The sequence below is a fragment of the Macaca thibetana genome, chromosome 11 (genome assembly GCF_024542745.1).
Source record: "Macaca thibetana thibetana isolate TM-01 chromosome 11, ASM2454274v1, whole genome shotgun sequence".
NCBI lineage: Eukaryota > Metazoa > Chordata > Mammalia > Primates > Cercopithecidae > Macaca > Macaca thibetana.
In genome coordinates this window covers 48625163-48642242 of record NC_065588.1, presented here as the reverse complement: position 1 = coordinate 48642242, position 17080 = coordinate 48625163, and the positions used below count along the sequence as shown (strand labels likewise).

General features: G+C 48.1%; 1 protein-coding gene across 1 annotated transcript; it reads left to right on the top strand.

Annotated features, from left to right (window-relative positions):
- The first annotated feature begins 9180 nt into the window (after positions 1-9180).
- Positions 9181-14713, top strand: LOC126931049 (keratin, type II cuticular Hb1-like). The gene is given in 10 exon segments (XM_050748768.1): positions 9181-9549; positions 10333-10371; positions 10373-10542; positions 11336-11396; positions 12156-12251; positions 12465-12629; positions 12892-13017; positions 13291-13511; positions 13802-13833; positions 14133-14713. Coding segments are annotated over 10 exon segments (1518 nt in total). The 3' UTR covers positions 14372-14713.
- The last annotated feature ends 2367 nt before the right edge of the window (positions 14714-17080 follow it).

The window sequence follows — 17080 nt, the reverse complement described above, 5'->3', positions numbered from 1 at the left end:
TGTGCCATCCATCTAGTATAAGTAGTGTGGGTCTTGAACTCACGAGGGCTGGGTAGGAACCAAGGCTCTGCCCTGAGTATCCCAGTGTAATCTGGGGGAAGGCACTTGACTCTCCTGGGAAATAGGTTAAGGCTTTCCCTCCTACTACTGCCTTAGAGTTACAGAGATGTGTACAAGCTCAGCAGACTCCAGAGCACAGAGCAGAAGGGCTTCATTACAATCATTAGGAGGCGGTGGGCTCAGGGGCAGTGTTTATTCAGAATTCATGTTCTGACCCACTAATTGAACCAACCAGAATTTTATTTTAATGAAATGGATTATGAGAAAATCAAATAGAGCAGAGTAGACCAGAAAATAGTAAATTGCACCATATGTCACGAGAATAACTTGTTACATGCCCTTTTTATTTCAGTTGTATGGCATATGTATATGTATGTGCATACCCAGTCACTATGTAAAATTATTTCTTACTATAGTTGCAGCTGAAAAGTTGAAATATCCATTTCTCATTGTATACAAAAACCAAATTAAAATGGATTAAAGACTTAAATGTAAGACCTGAGACTATGAAACTGAGACTACTAGAAGAAAACATTGAGGAAATGCTTAAGACATTGACCTGGACAAAGATTTCTTGATTGAGACCTCAAAAGCAAAGGCAACCAAAGCAAAAAATGAACAAATGGTATCACACAGAGCTAAAAGAACTTCTGCACACCAAAGGAAACAATCGACAAGGTGAGAAAATGACCTACAGAATGGAAGAAATATTTGCAAACTATTCAACTGACAAGGAATTAGTAGCTGCAACATATGAGGAACTCAAACAACTCAATAGCAAGTAAACCAAATAATCTGATTTTAAAATGGGCAAAAGATCTGAACAGACATTTCTCAAAAGAAGAATATACATGGCCAACAGGTATATTAAAAATGCTCAACATATCATCGAAGAAATACAAATCAATACCACAATAAGATTATCATCTTAACCCAGTTAAAATGGCTTTTATCAAAAAAAAAAAAAAAAAAAAAAAGGATGCTGGCAAGGATGTGGAGAAAGGGCAACACTTGTACGCTGCTGGTGGAATGTAAATTACCACAGTCACTATGGAAAACAGTATGGAGGGTCCTCCAAAAGCTAAAAATAGAACCACCAGATGATCCAGCAATCCCACTACTAGGTATACTTCCAAAAGAAAGAAAATTCATATATCAAAGAGATATCTGCACTCCCATGTTTATTGCAGTGCTATTCATTACAGCCAAGATTTGGAATCAAGCTCAGTGTCCATCAATGGATGAATAAAGAAAATATGTTACAGATACACTATGGAATATTATTCAACCATAAAAAGGAATGAAATCCTGCCATGTGCAACAACATGGATGGAACTGGAGGAAATTATGTTAGGGAAAATAATTCAGGCACAGAAAGACAAATTTCAGATGTTCTTACACATATGTGAGAGCTAAAAAAATTGATCTCATCAGAGAGAGAGTAGAATGATGGTTACCAGAGGCCGGGAGGGGTAATTGGGAGGGGAAGATAAAGAAGTGTTAGTAAATGAATACAAAAATAAGTTAGATAACAGAAATGAGATTTAGTGTTCAGTAGCACAATAGAATGACTATAATCATTTATCGTGTATTTCAAAATAACTAAAGGAGTAGGTTTGGAACATTCCCAACACAAAGAAATAATAAATGTTTGAGGTGATGGATATTCCAAGTACTCTGATTTGATCAGTACATATTTTATGCTTATCTCAAAATATCTTATGTAGCCCATATATATGTATAACTATTATGTACCCATAAAAAGAAAACATAAAAATAAATAAATAAAAAGTTTGAATACATGGCATATTAGTTAAGCACACAGACTCAGATTCTAAACTGCCTCGTTTCAAATTCTAGCTCTGCCATTCTCTAGCTGTGTAAACTCAGGCAATCACTAAACCTCCATGTACCTCATTTCATGGTTTCTAAAATGAAGGAAATAATAGTGCCCACCTCATAAAGTTGTTGTAAAGATTAAAAGAGTTAATCCATGTAAATCACTTAGAACTAAGCCTGGCATACTCTAAGTGTGTAATCATATTAGTTGTTGTTGTTGTTGCTGCTGCTGCTGACATATCCGCAGCATTGATGGGATATACTCACCCACATGCCTAAGCCATCTGTGTCCAGTTTCCATTAACTCTGCCTATCTTAAAGAACTTGTAGAAGGATTAAATGAAATAATGCATGGACAATGGTTAACAGCACATAGAAAATGCTCAATAAATGTTATCTACTGTATTCTACAATGGGAGCCAGTCCAAGGGGCAGAGGATCTTAGACCTTTGGCCATGGTTACTCCTTTTGTCCTCGAAAAGAACATCAAAACAAATGCCCCTCCTTCCATCTCTGCTCCAGCCTGATTGCCTCAGAGAAGGTCCAATGAGAATCTCTTCTCTTTGCAAAGGAACACATCACCAATCCTTGGGCAACCATACTACTGGATGAGAAGAGAAGCTTGGATAATCTGAAAATTCTGAATCTGTGAATAATTCATAAGTGTGTATTTATTATTTGGACTTAACAGACCATTAGAAATCCTCAGTCATAAATCAAATGATGGCACACTCACTCATCTTTATTTTTGCCTGATCCTAAAACCTCCTTATTGGTCAGTAGCCAGAGGATTTCATGGGGTTGAGGTTGGGAGATACGACCTTGATAATTCATCCAAGTACAATGGTGCTCCAATGAGAACAAGAGAAGGCAAGCTTTCTTTGCAGATGGACAAATGGAAGTTGGCGTTGAGGAAGAACTTCCCAGAAGGAGACAAGTAGTCATTATTTTCTAAAGGAGCTTGCATTATCTCTTCCATTTAGGGAGGCTTTATGTAAAAGAAAGACACTTCTTATTCTGCAGTGGCCACCATTTTTGTGGAGATAAGGTGAACAAAAGACCTTCAGATCTGGAGATCAGAGTCTCTTAGCCCAAGTGGAACTTTATTTCAAGGGGCACCTGTAAAGAATGGGAAAATTAGGTGATTTTAACATTAGGAAGTTCTTGTTCAGTGCTCCCTTCAGTTCATTCTGCTCCCTGGAGGGTATTATAAGGCAGACTCCTCAAGATAGTTGACCGCTTAGAGTAGATAAAATTTTCCAGCTGGGGGACTCAGGGATTTTGTGACTGATATTTCCTAGCTCTATGCTCAATCCTGTCTTAATTTTGGAGGGAAGGAGGCACTAAGAGGAGGAAGGAGACATGGGTTCTGGAGCTCCCAGTCTGGTAGAGCATATTCAAATTCATGAGAAAGGCCAGAAGTCTAAAGAGGGTTATTTTTCAGACATACTGTCAGATGCTGAGGAATGCAATGACTGCTGACAGTGTCCTTTCTAGGACAATGTGCAATTGCAGCTAATCTGATGGGAAAGGCAAGAAAGGCTCCCTGGAGAGGGTGAGGACAAGCTTTAGGCAAAAGGCGGACAGGACAGTGTTGATGAGAAGATGTGCATGGAGGCATTTCAGACAGTGAGAGACAATGAGACAGGGCTAGTGGGTGGACAACAGGTGATCCTGTGGGCCCTTGCAGGAGTGGAGAGGATCTTGAGATGCTGTGACAGTGGAGACAGAGGGAGAAAGCCAGTTGAGGCACAGCCCTCAAAAGCAGGGACAGTGTCATCCCTGAGACTCTGCTACACAGCTGTGGGCTGGAAGGCAGCCTTTGACATCTAGAGCATCTGCATGCCGGGTTTACAGGTGTCCAGAGGGCCATGCCCTTACTAACCTTGCAGCTGGCTCATGCTTTCTACTCATAGAAAGCAGATGCAGGCCAGGGTCCAGTGAAGGAAGTTGAGGGGTAGTGGGGAGACTGCTTACACAACACCTGGGCTGTTGAGATGTTGATAATGGAGTTGACCCAGGCCAGTTGGGTGGGTGATTGGGGAGAGGCCCAAGTCAGAGCCCTGCCTTCTCAGCCAAGAGAGCCCAGGACACTGGCCAATTATACATCAGAACTCACCAGAGAGGAGTCCCACTGGAAAAGGGCCAGAAGGCCTCTGTGGGATGCCTGGGTGGGGCTGGAGCCTGACTCAAAAGCTCCATCCTGGTGACGTTCATCCCACTAACCAGCTGAGTACCTGCACCTCCCTCACCCCATGTCCCTGCCCTGTGAGGGTTCATTACTATAAATCTGGAGCTATGGTGCCCACCTCTTCCAGTGGGTCTACACACACTTCCCCTTGGTGCTGTGCTGCTTCCCCCATCCACCTCCTCCTCTGCTCTTTCATCCCTGGAGTGACCCCTCCACCATACTCCCCAGATCTTCTCCCACTTTTCCTCCACTGTCCTCCAGTTTCCTCCTCTTCCTGACTATCTCCCAAGATCTCTCCCTCATTTTCTTCTCCACCCATGCAGCACTCTCCTTCTCTTCTTCTAAGTTGCCCTTGAGAATAATAGTCTAAGACCAAGTATTTATTTCTGCCTCTTTTCCTAGAAATCTTCTTTGATTCACTTTTCTCTTTCCTTCTCCAATCTGGCCTCTGGTCTCTAGTCTGCCCCAAGGCCTTCAAGATCCTTGCTCTCATTGACTGACTTTCCCTACCACCCCCTTATAACCCAAGCCAAGGACTTTGCTTGGGTTAAGGACACATCTCACTCACTTCATTGTTCCTTCAGGCCCCAGCAAGGAAGGTCACCTCTCTCCACCCCCACCCCCAGGAATGACCACATCATCTGCTTCTTGTGTCCCCACCCTATCCTACCACATAGCTTTGCACAATAAACCACCAAGCTTTGATGGCTCCATTACTTAGCACTTAATATGCAGCTGGTATTCTTTTCATTCATTCAACAAATATTTATTGAGCACCTACTATGTGCCAAGCCCTTGGAATATATCCACAAAGAAAACTTTTGTACATATTGATGTGTTGCAGGGTTTGCATTTTTTTTCATGATCTGGGTATGTGTCCAGCTTTTCTCTTAATACTGGAAGCTCGCCAAGAACAAGGGTGAGCTCTCCTATACCCTCTGGCCCTGAACCCTGAGAGCAACCTCCATGGCCCTGCAGAGGGCATGGGGCAAGATGAGTATTTGTGTTTGTATGTTATGTACAAACACCAGCTACTGTGTGATACTTATTACTGATGGTTGATGGAGTACAGAAGGGAGCGCAATGGGACAAATGCGTCCCTTCCTTTGGGATCAGACACACAGGCTCTGGGTGCAAGCTCTTCTACTAACACACAACCTGAGCCTTAACCTCCCTAGACCTCAGTGTCCTCATCTATAAAATGAGAATAATAACACCAACCTCAAAGGGTAACTGTAAAAATTAAATGAGTTAATGCATGTTGGACTCTTAAAATAGTATCTAGCATGGTGTAAGATGAACATCAAAAGATGTTATTATTAAGTTTGGAAGAATAGTCATAAAATAGTTTTCTACATGAAACACCTACTACTTACATAACTTTAAAAAAAAAAAAGCCACATACCCCAGAAAAACTCTTGCACAAATATACCAGAAGACATGGGAAGGGATGTTCATAGCAGCTCTGCTCGATCTACAGAACTCTGAAAACAACCGTGCAGTTATTGAGGTAGAAAGGCAAATAAACTGTGGTATAGCCATGCAATGAGTGAAATCCACAGTGAAAATGATCACAGAACAGCTACAGGAAGCAGCATTTAATGGAAGAAACCAGGTGCACAAGGATCCATACAACATGAGTCCATTTATGTGAAGTTCAAAAGCTGGAAGAAGAAACAATATGTCATTGCAAGATGGGTACATTGGTTTTAAAACTGTAAGAAAAGCAAGGGAATAATTAAACACAGAATGCAGGAGAAGAGTCACCCTAGGCCAGGAAGGAGTAGGGTACAATCAGAACGAGGTACATAGGAAGCTCCTGAAATACACACGTTTTATTTTTTCCTGTAAGTGGTAGGTATTGGTACAGATCTAACCACCTATACATTCTTTTGTGTTGAAATATTTCACAATAAAAATAATTGTTACCTCCATAAAGTTAAAATCTTTCCTCTTTACCTTGCCAGAGCCAAGACCATAGAGTGGAGATTCTGCCATCTTCCCTCCCCTCCTCTCTGCCATCTTCCCTCCCCTCCTCTCTGCCATCTTCCCTCCCCTCCTCCCTTCCCCATGACAAGGTTTTTTTTCTCTGAAGAAAACAAGTTGAATGTCTTTTTAGGTCTTCAAAAATTAGCAGCAATTAATTCTTGAAGTTCAATGAAATGGTGTCAACGTTTGAATTTTTCATACCTTGTTTTAAATTGCTTCTTACATCTTTAAAATTGCTTAGTAAGGACCAGCCATTAGTAATTAGCTTGTGTTTATACATGCTGTTTTTATAAGGAGTTATACTGGTAGAAAAGGTGAAGTGTGGATGAGATGTACTTTGACTCATAGTGCTCCTCAGGACATCCAACCGCTGGTTTGCTGGGGACATCACTGCGCAATTGTGGGCAGTGCCCAGAATTGCAGATGAGGGTACAAAGAGCTTCAGAAGTGCTGGCCCAGCTGCCCTGAACTCACAAAGGAATAGCAGTGCCATACTCTTCTCTAGGGTGACCAGATAGCTCAACACCATCTGTGACCTCCCACATTTGTCCTGTCACAAGGCCACACTCTGAATGTTTTGCACAAATACCCTGAGCCCTACTCTCTTCTATTTTTTTCTTCTCCTCTCTTTTCCCATCAATCCTACCTGTTCTCTTTCCCTAAGGCTACTCTTTCTGCCTTTGCCCTTGAAGCACAGCAGCTCCAGGGGGCTATAAGCCAGGTCATTTCACTTCCCTTTTCTTCTCCTCAATTTAATGCAAACCTCTGTACTTTATGAGCTAATTTTTCTAGGACCTGTTCTATTGGAGTGGGGGTGGTTCATTGGGTAAGTAGAACATAGTACAATCTATCAAAGTATTGTCATATACCAGAGGTATGCAAATAACTAAAACTGATGTTTTCCATCCCGTCCTTCAATTCTTAGCCATAGAGTGCTGCACATCTAACTCATACTCCTTCCCAGCCCCTAAATAGCCTCACATCGCCATGTGCCACATGTCCCTAAAGGGCCCCTCATGGTTCTAACCATCCCAACCCACTCTGACTCTGCCTGTCTTCCTTAGATAGATTCTCCCACACCCTAAATTCACAGATATTCCCCTGTAAACAACTTTCACTACCCTCTTGAACTTATCCAAGGATTAGGAAGTCGAGGGGTTGTCACAGCTTATAGGTAAGAAGGCATTGCAACTCCTGGCTCTGTCACTTACCAGCTGGGAGACTTTGGGCAAGTTATTTAACCGCCCTGACCCTTGGTTTCCTCATCTGTAAAATGGGGATAATGGTACATACTTCGTATGATTGATGTGAGAATTAGAGATCATTTATGATATATAATGATGATCACATAGTAGGTGATCAATTGAAAAGAAACATATTCTTATCAAACCAGGATCTATGTTTCTCTACACAGTTCTTTCTAATTCTAATTCTCTACACAGTTTTTCCAAATACAGGGGGAAATGTACTCAAGTGATCCAACCTCCATCTCCCGGGTTCAAGAGATTCTCCTGCCTCAGCCTCCCGAGTAGCTGGGAATACAAGCACATCCCACCATACTGAGCTAATTTTTGTATTTGTAGTAGAGACGGGATTTCACCATCTCTGGTCTTAAATTCCTCCACTGCGGCTGGTCCTGAACTCTTGACCTCAGGTGATCCACCCGCCTTGGCCTCCCAAAGTGCTGGGATGACAGGTGTGAGCCACTGCGTCCAGCTGTGATTCAATTTAGCATCACCAATCCGATATTTCGTGCTTCCTAGGGTGACATACTAAGAGTTATACAGCATCTTTTATGAGGTATTCTACCCAACAATGTTTAATTTAAACCTAATCGAGCCTCTAGCCCAGTGCTGTCCAACAGAATTTTATGTGAAAATAAATAATAAATCAAATAAAAATAAATAATAAAGAAGTGTTTTTTATTTGCACTGTCTAATAAGGTAGGCACCACTTACAGGTAGATGCTGAGGTCTCAGAATGTGGATTGTGCAACTGAATAACTAGATTTTTAACTTATTTAATTTTTACTAACTTAAAGTAGCCACATCTGCCTGTTGTCTACCAAATTGGACATCCCAGCTCAAGATTTAATTTCCAGTTTATAGAAAATACAAGGGCAAGAGCCACAAATTAAAGTATGTAAAATCTAGTTTTAAAATTCTTAGGACAGTTAGGAAAATTAAATCTGAGATGAATAGTAAGTGGTGCTTTGGAATTATTGTTAGTTTTCCTGCATAAGAAAATAGTACTCTCCTTATTCTTAAGAAATTCCTACTAATGTATTTAAGGGTTACATGCCATGCTTTCTGCCACTCAGATAATTGGGCAACTGCAAAAGCAAATACAGTATAATGTTAACTGTTGAATCGGGGTAACCAGGTGGAGCATCAATACATGCATGTTGTATTATTCCAATTTTTCTCAATGTTTCAAAGTTCTCATCATAAGAAAGATAAAAGACAAATATTTCAAAATCTGCTGATTGTTCCCATGGTAGGAAAGTGAGATGGTTTTCAGCTGCCAACTGAAAAATCTGGAGACGGGGAAATCCAGATTTGTGTCTCAGGAGCACTTGAGCCACAGCTGGGATGGAAATAAGGGAGGGTATTTATGAATGCCTCAGCCTTTCCTGAAATCCCTCTCCCCACATCACACTTAACACACAGGTCTCCTCCTCCCAGTTTCTCCCAGCACCTGGCCTCCCTTCTCCTCCCCTCCCCAGGCCCTGCTCCTCCTTCTCTTCCTCTCCTCTGCCTTCCCCTTCCCTCCACAATACCTACAGATGAAGGAGTGCCCTGCTGGCAAGACACTTTGAAGATGAAACATGCTGACTCCCCCTAGCGCCCAAGGCTGACATCCTTTACAAAGAAGAGGGTGCAGGCCACTCCACCATTAAAGCACAGTCTAGAGAGGCGTTGGACCTGGCTAACCACCCAAGCCCATAAAGCACAAATTGCCCCAACACCATCTTCACAGCCAAGCCCCTTCAGAATCTGCGCATAAATAGGGCTGCGGTGCCCTGAGGAGCACATTGGAGTTTCCATCAGGACTCCAGGTACCCTATCCTGTCCTCTGCAACTCAAACATCCAGGAGCACCATGACCTGCGGATCAGGATTTGGTGGCCGCGCCTTCAGCTGCATCTCGGCCTGCGGGCCCCGGCCTGGCCGCTGCTGCATCACCGCCGCCCCCTACCGTGGCATCTCCTGCTACCGCGGCCTCACTGGGGGCTTTGGCAGCCACAGCGTGTGCGGAGGCTATAGGGCCGGCTCCTGCGGACGCAGCTTCGGCTACCGCTCTGGGGGCGTGTGCGGGCCCAGCCCCCCATGCATCACCACCGTGTCGGTCAACGAGAGCCTCCTCACGCCCCTCAACCTGGAGATTGACCCCAACGCGCAGTGTGTGAAGCAGGAGGAGAAGGAGCAGATCAAATCCCTCAACAGCAGGTTCGCGGCCTTCATCGACAAGGTGGGTGTCCTGGATCACACACTTCCTGAACTCCCACCACCTACACAGCCAAGGTTGGGCACTGAGGATGGAGTCAGAGACAGAAAGACCTCTGCCTGCCTGAGATCCCAGTCTGATGGGAGAGGCACACAGACACACAGACAGACACACACACACAGAGACACACACAGGCACTCAAGATGTAGACTCAGCTGACAGTTCAGATAGGGGGAGCTTGTGGAGGAAAAGTGTGGCCAGGCTGCTCTGGGACACAAGCTAGACATCAGGGATTTGGAGGTGGGGGACATGTGACCGCTGCTGCTGAACTCAGAGGGGTTTGGGCAGCCCCAGGGTGAGAAAGTAGGGTGCACTGACTTCCAGATGACATAGGGGAAGAGCTGGGACAGCTGAGCTCCCTTCCAGGTGGTGATTCAATTTAGACACCCTCTTCTTGGCACCATCCCCAGAAATCCCATCTGAGATCCAAACCTGGGTACTCTGCCTGTGAGGGATGCTGCCTCACCTGGCTTCAGAGTGAGGAGCTGAGCCTCCACTGTGTTCATCTGCTTGGGGTCAGGCACTGACACCACCCAGCCCTTGCTCCATTCCTGAGTGGGAAATCTAGGCACAGATCATGACCAGGAAATCCAGAAACTCTGTCTCCCACTGCCCACCTCTACTCAATCGCAGATAAGCTCCATATTTGGGGATTTCCTTTAAAGTATCCCTCCTCCACCAGGTCCCCAGAGCTGTCTTTGGGGGCACCAGAAACCATCTGCCCCTCCTTCCCACCCTGAATGGCAGGTGCGCTTCCTGGAGCAGCAGAACAAGCTGCTGGAGACAAAAGCTGCAGTTCTTCCAGAACCGCGAGTGTTGCCAGAGCAACCTGGAGCCCCTGTTCGAGGGCTACATCGAGACTCTGCGGCGGGAGGCCGAGTGCGTGGAGGCTGACAGTGGGAGGCTGGCCTCAGAGCTCAACCACGTGCAGGAGGTGCTGGAGGGCTACAAGAAGAAGTGAGTGACAGCAGGAGGGATGCTGGGCACAGGAATGGGGTTTAGGTTAAATACACTGGATTAGACAATAAGAACTCCCAGGTAGGGTGAGTGGCCATGACCGCTAGGATGACCGAGGGTGGCCGGGTCTTTTCATTTGTGGAATCTTTGCCCAGACACCTGTGTAAGAGGAGGGCTGTGACTCCCACTACCTGTCTCTATCCCACTTCAGCCTTCTCTTCCCTGAGCCACATCACCCAGCAGCTCTCCCCTGCGCTCGGTGGGGAGGAAGCCTCTGCAGGGTTCTGCTTCTCTCCCGACCCTCAGCCCCGACACCTGTAGCACCTGTCAGATGTGAGCCCAGGGTCTCTCACGAGTGACAGGTCTGGGGCTCTGGGTGTTCCCACTGCCTTGGGTTCTAAGCTCCGAGGGTCTGCAGGTCCAGCACCTGAGCTGGGATTCACACCAGTGAAGGGAGGTTGGGGCTACAGGCCCCAGGAGGATATGCTGTTTACTCCCAGGATGGGGTTGGGGGCTGAGTCCTATTTGCCTCCTGGGGGACCTCAGAGACCCTTTGGGAACAGGACTGGGAGGTACCAGGTGAGCCCTCTTCCTCCCCAGTTCGAAGTGGAGAGAGAATCCCAGACACATCCCACATCCAACCGGAAAGCACTCAGCTAGTCTGCCAGGCCCGGGCTGTGTGGGGGTGTTTCTAGTACTGTCCCCGTGGCTGTGATGAAGTGTGATGTGATGGGGGCTCTGCAGAGACCTGCCTTGCCCTGACCTCCCCTCTCTGCCCTCTGCTCTGCCTCAGGTATGAGGAGGAGGTTTCTCTGAGAGCAACAGCTGAGAACGAGTTTGTGGCTCTGAAGAAGGCAAGTGACACAGGATTGAGAAGCACAGATCTGTGGGATCTCAGAATGACAGGCTCTTCCTGGGGACACACAGGGTGTCTCAACCTCAGTGTGGAGCACAGTGACCTTTCCACAGCAGGATAGGACTGCCCAGGTGCAGGTCATTAGATGGAGCATCCAGGGTCTTGAAATAGGGCAATGACCTTGGAACATCTATCAGCACCTGCCTTGGGTGAGGGGGTCGCTGCACTGTCCTCTGTGTGTCCTGCTCTGCTCCAGAGGTTGTGGTCTGTTGCTGAGTCCCCTGGAGCCATAGCAGATACAGTGTCTCTGCTGAGAGACAGTGCAGTCTGTCTAGCATTTTGGGGAGTCGGACCTTGAGGCACAGATACAATCCCAGGGTCTAAGGGAGGACGGAGCAGAATCAGCAGCAGGAACTGGGCTCTTGGAGCACTACTGAAGGACAGGAAAGGGTCAAGGTGTGAGAGCAGGGGGGTCAGTCTGGGCAGGCTTCCTGGAGCAGGAGAGGGGAGAAGGGAGAGACAGGAGGGCAAGGAGGGGTGAAAGGCTGGTGAGTCATGCCCAAAGCAAACAGGATTTGTCCTCAGAGGGGCAGAGGATGCCAGCTCATCCCAGGAAGGGCAGAAGGGAAGCAGAGGCATGGGAATGGGACACTGGGTACTGCTTTCCCCTGGCTGCATGGAATGGATGGGCAGAGAGACGAGTCTGGGGGCTAGATTACCAGGGTCCTCTGAGCTCCAACACTCCCCACCTTTCCAGGATGTGGACTGCGCCTACCTCCGCAAGTCAGACCTGGAGGCCAACGTGGAGGCCCTGATCCAGGAGATCGACTTCCTGAGGCGGCTGTATGAGGAGGTGCGGGCCCACGGGCCAGGCAGAGACCTGGCGGCCAGCAGAGAGGAGAGTTGGGGGGTGGGAGTATTGGACAGGATGTGGGTAGAGGTTGCAGTCCCTGAGGCTGTGTGAGGGGGCAGGGCTGGGGACCAGAGAAAGCCTGAGAAGGTGGAGTCAGGACATGGTGGGTGGGGCTGTGTTCTCAACTAAAGTCACGGCCCCCACCTCCTGCAGGAGATCCGCGTTCTCCAGTCCCACATCTCAGACACCTCTGTGGTTGTCAAGCTGGACAACAGCCGGGACCTGAACATGGACTGCATCGTCGCCGAGATCAAGGCACAGTACGACGACATTGTCACCCGCAGCCGGGCCGAGGCCGAGTCCTGGTACCGCAGCAAGGTGAGTGGCACAGGACACCTGCCTGCTAGACGTGGCTGTGGGAGGGATGTGAGGTATCTATTAAATAGGTTTCCTTTACTGGGGATGCTGGTCCCTGGGGATGAGAAGAGATGGCTGCCACTCTGAGGTTAGGGTGGCAGGGCAGGACTGCCATGTGTGGTTGCACAGGCTGAGCACTGTACAACCTGCATAATCATCCGTGGTGCCCTGAATGGATGGGAAGTCCCACCCTGAGCCTCATGAGCATCTCTACTTCCCCCAGTGTGAGGAGATGAAGGCCACGGTGATTAGGCATGGGGAGACCCTGCGCCGCACCAAGGAGGAGATCAATGAGCTGAACCGCATGATCCAGAGGCTGACGGCCGAGGTGGAGAACGCCAAGTGCCAGGTATGGGGCATCTGTGCCCAAGGTCAGAGAGACCGAGGGCCTAACCATTGTCACACAGCCTATGTGTGCCCCATCTGGATCTCAGCATTCATTCTCCAGCCCCTTTGTCCATGTAGAGTCCCTGGTTGTGGTCTCTCAGTGAGTCCCAGGTGATGAAGGCGAGAGGCTGTGCTCTGGGGTGCTCCCAGGTTGGTGGGGAGCATGGTCTCATCCAGGTAAGCATCAGAGAGACCCAGAGATTCTGATCTACCTTGTTCTCTCTGTTGTCTTCAGAACTCCAAGCTGGAGGCCGCGGTGGCCCAGTCTGAGCAGCAGGGTGAGGCGGCCCTCAGTGACGCCCGCTGCAAGCTGGCCGAGCTGGAGGGCGCCCTGCAGAAGGCCAAGCAGGACATGGCCTGCCTGATCAGGGAGTACCAGGAGGTGATGAACTCCAAGCTGGGCCTGGACATTGAGATCGCCACCTACAGGCGCCTGCTGGAGGGCGAGGAGCAGAGGTGGGCCCAACCAAGCCTGGCCCAGAGCCACCCTTCCCCATCCCTGGCACAAGCCTACCCTTGGTCTTGGCTGAGCAAGGGCCAGGGCTCTGGGGGAAAAAAAAAGAAAAAAAATTATTATTATTCACTTCCGGTGTGGGGAGGGCTGGTGTGTGAGTTTGTCTGAGACAAGGTTTTCCCTCAGACTCTGTTCTTAATCGACCAATTGTGGACACTACCCTATGACCTAGGGAGCTTTTTCAGCCACTCTGGGGCAGTTACTAATGTTGCTTTTTCTCTTTTGCCCTCAGGCTATGTGAAGGCGTTGGGGCTGTGAATGTCTGTGAGTATTTGGGGTCCGGTGTGGACAGATTTACTACCTCCCTGTGATGGAGGGCAGAGTTTGGAAAAAAGGAGTGTCACTGAGATTGAATGTAAAAGAGTGGGCTGGCATCACAACAGGAGGGATTTGGGGTCAGACACCCGAAAGACCTAATCTCTTGGACTAGATGGACCTACAATTGTGCACTAAAGATGCTTCTGACTTTTCATACCAGAGCTCAGGTCTTAGGCAGGGGCGGTGGTCAGGGAGGCAGGATGGCTTGCCCTCCGGAATTTTGATTCAGCCTTCGGGGTTCACAGGTGTCAGCAGCTCCCGGGGTGGGGTCGTGTGCGGGGACCTCTGCGTGTCAGGCTCCCGGCCAGTGACTGGCAGTGTCTGCAGCGCTCCGTGCAACGGGAACGTGGCGGTGAGCACCGGCTTGTGTGCACCCTGTGGCCAGTTGAACACCACCTGTGGAGTGGGTTCCTGCGGCGTGGGCTCCTGTGGTATCAGTTCCTTGGGTGTGGGGTCTTGCGGCAGCAGCTGCCGGAAATGTTAGGCACCCCAACTCAAGTCCCAGGCCCCAGACATCTTTCCTGCCCTGCCTTGCTCGGCCCATCCAGTCCAGGCGCCTGGAACAAGTGCTCAGCTACTTCTCCTGCACTTTGAAAGACCCCTCCCACTCCTGGCTTCGCATTTCTCTGTGTGATCCCCTACTTCTGGGCTCTGCCACCCCACAATGGGAAAGGCTACCCTAGAAAGAAGTCCCCTGGCAGCCACAGGAAGGGGCCTCAGGAGCAGGAAGGGCCAGGACCAGAACCTTGCCCATGGCCACTGCCTTCCTGCCTCTCCCCTTCTTCCTCTGCCCTTGATCTGTGTTTCAATAAATTAATGTAGCCAACCTGGGTCTTGTCTGCATCTCTATTACCCTCCTCAGGGGTCGGGGTTAGGGACGGGTCCCCAAAGTCACATGGAGCAGCGAAAGCCCCAAGTCAAGGGTCTCCAGTACAGTTCTCTATCACTCGCCTCACAGAAGGTTCAGATTTAGCCAGGAGTTGTGCTAGACCCCTATTTGATGTAACTTTATCCACACAACCCTAATGATACACCTTGTAGATGAAGAAGCTAGAGTTCAGAGGCACTCAGTGTTTGGGGCAGGGTCCCCCACTTAGTTGGGTGGTTCATCTGGGGTTTAAGTCCTGTGTGTGTCGCTAGGGCTCATTTCACTAAACTGCAGCTGTCTCCCAGAAAACACCTCGTGCATATCTGGAGACTGGTGGATCATGAAAATCAGATTCACCAATCACTCAAAGCTTGAGGCAACATCACCCATTGCTTTGACAGGGAAGACTCATGCCTGAGTAATTTATTGGAATTCTTTAAGGGGTGAACACATGAATATGATTTAAAGTTTCAAAAAGCCTTTGACGTTGGCTTTCTTTTTTTTTAAACGGAGTCACTCTGGGGTTTTGGAGACCTGCCATAGCTGATACATTTCCTCAAAGACAGAAAACAGCACATAGCAAGATGATGTGGCATAGAGAGGGGACACAGACTCCAGCCAGACTGCCTGGGCCCCAAGCTGGGCCCTGGTCCTTCCTAGTTGAGTGGGGCTGGGCAATGTATTTACCCTCTCTGTGCCTGCTTCCACACCTCTAAAATGAGGATGACAGAAAGGGCAACCACCTCATAATTTGATGAGTGGATTAAGGGATTTCATATATGTAAAAGGTTTACATAGTGCATTCCACAAAATTATCACTCTATTTTTTATCATTAGTGCTATTCTTTTGCAGAATGTAAAGTAGAAGTCCCTCTAGGGATCAGGGCCTCTTATGGCCAACCTCTTATTATACTTATATCTGTGATCAGAGATTGCAAGTACAGAGAGAAATCTCCGTGGTTACCAGGGCCATTCAGCTCCTTCATGCATGGAAGTATTCCCTGGCACTGATGAGGTAGGGGAAGGGGAAGATGACAGCTCAGCTCCACTATGGGCTAAGGTGACTCCCTGAACATATATCTTTAGGCCAGGGTGAATCTCTACACTTCCAGTTCCAGACCCAGAAAATGCAGCAGAAATGGGAGTCCCCCACCCCTACCCTTCTGCGCACTAGAAATGATTAAGAATATTAACAGACCAGAAGTGAGTGGACTGAAAAAAAGCAAAATCTCTTGTAAAAGCTAGAATCAAACCAAGGTCTCTCAGCCACCCCTGATGGAATTCTGAGCAGGACAGAATCCTGGAAAGTTCCAGAATTTGTGATCAATCATTCCAACTAGCCCTCTATGCTGTGACATCACACAGCTCAGAAGCTGGCCCTAGGCCAGGTGCAGTGGCTCACACCTATAATCCCAACACTTTAGGAGGCCAAGGTGAAAAGGTTGCTTGAGCCCCAGAGTTAGAGATCAGCCCGGACAATATAGTGAGACTTTTTCTCTGTAAAATATAAAAACATTAGCTGGGCAAGGTGGTGTGCACCTATAGTCCCAGCTACCTAGGAGGCTGAAGCAGGACAGCTTGAGCCCAGGAGGTTGAGGCTGCACAGTGAGCCATGTTTGAGCCACTGCCTCCAGCGTGGGCGACAGAGCAAGATCCTGTTTCAAAAAAATAAAAAAACAAGAAGCAGCAGCAGCAGCCCCTGTCAGAAGTCCAGACCTGAGACTCAAGCACCAGCTCCATCCCTCCCTAGTTCAGAAGCCAACTGCAACTCCAGTCCTGATGGACTTCTCACGTCTCCCAACTTCAGCCCAACTGGGCCTTAGTGCCCTGCCGTATTTCACTCCCTCACCCTACCTCTAGCTCTGACCCTCCCTTCCTACTCCAGCCCTACCACCGTCACCTCCCTCTAGGTTCCCATTCCTGCACAGGCTCAGGCAGAGGAGCAAGGCAGGAAGGAATCAAACACATAATTCCCCGGGTGCAGAATGGTGAAGAAAATGGAACATCTCACTGTGTGACCTTTAGCAAGTCAACTCCCCTCTCTGGGCCTTAGTGTATCTGCTAGTGAAATAAAATGTTTGGGGCTGGGGTCAGTGGCTGATGCCTGTAATCCCAGCACTTTGGGAGGCCGAGGCAGGTGGATCACTTGAGGTCAGGAGTTCGAGACCGGCCTGACCAACAGGAAGAAACCCCATCTCTACTGAAAATACAAAAAATTAGCCAGGCGTGGTGGTGCATGCCTGTAATTCCAGCTACTTGGGAGGCTGAGACAGGAGAATTGCTAGAACCCGGGAGACAGAGGTTGCAGTGAGCCAAGATGGCACT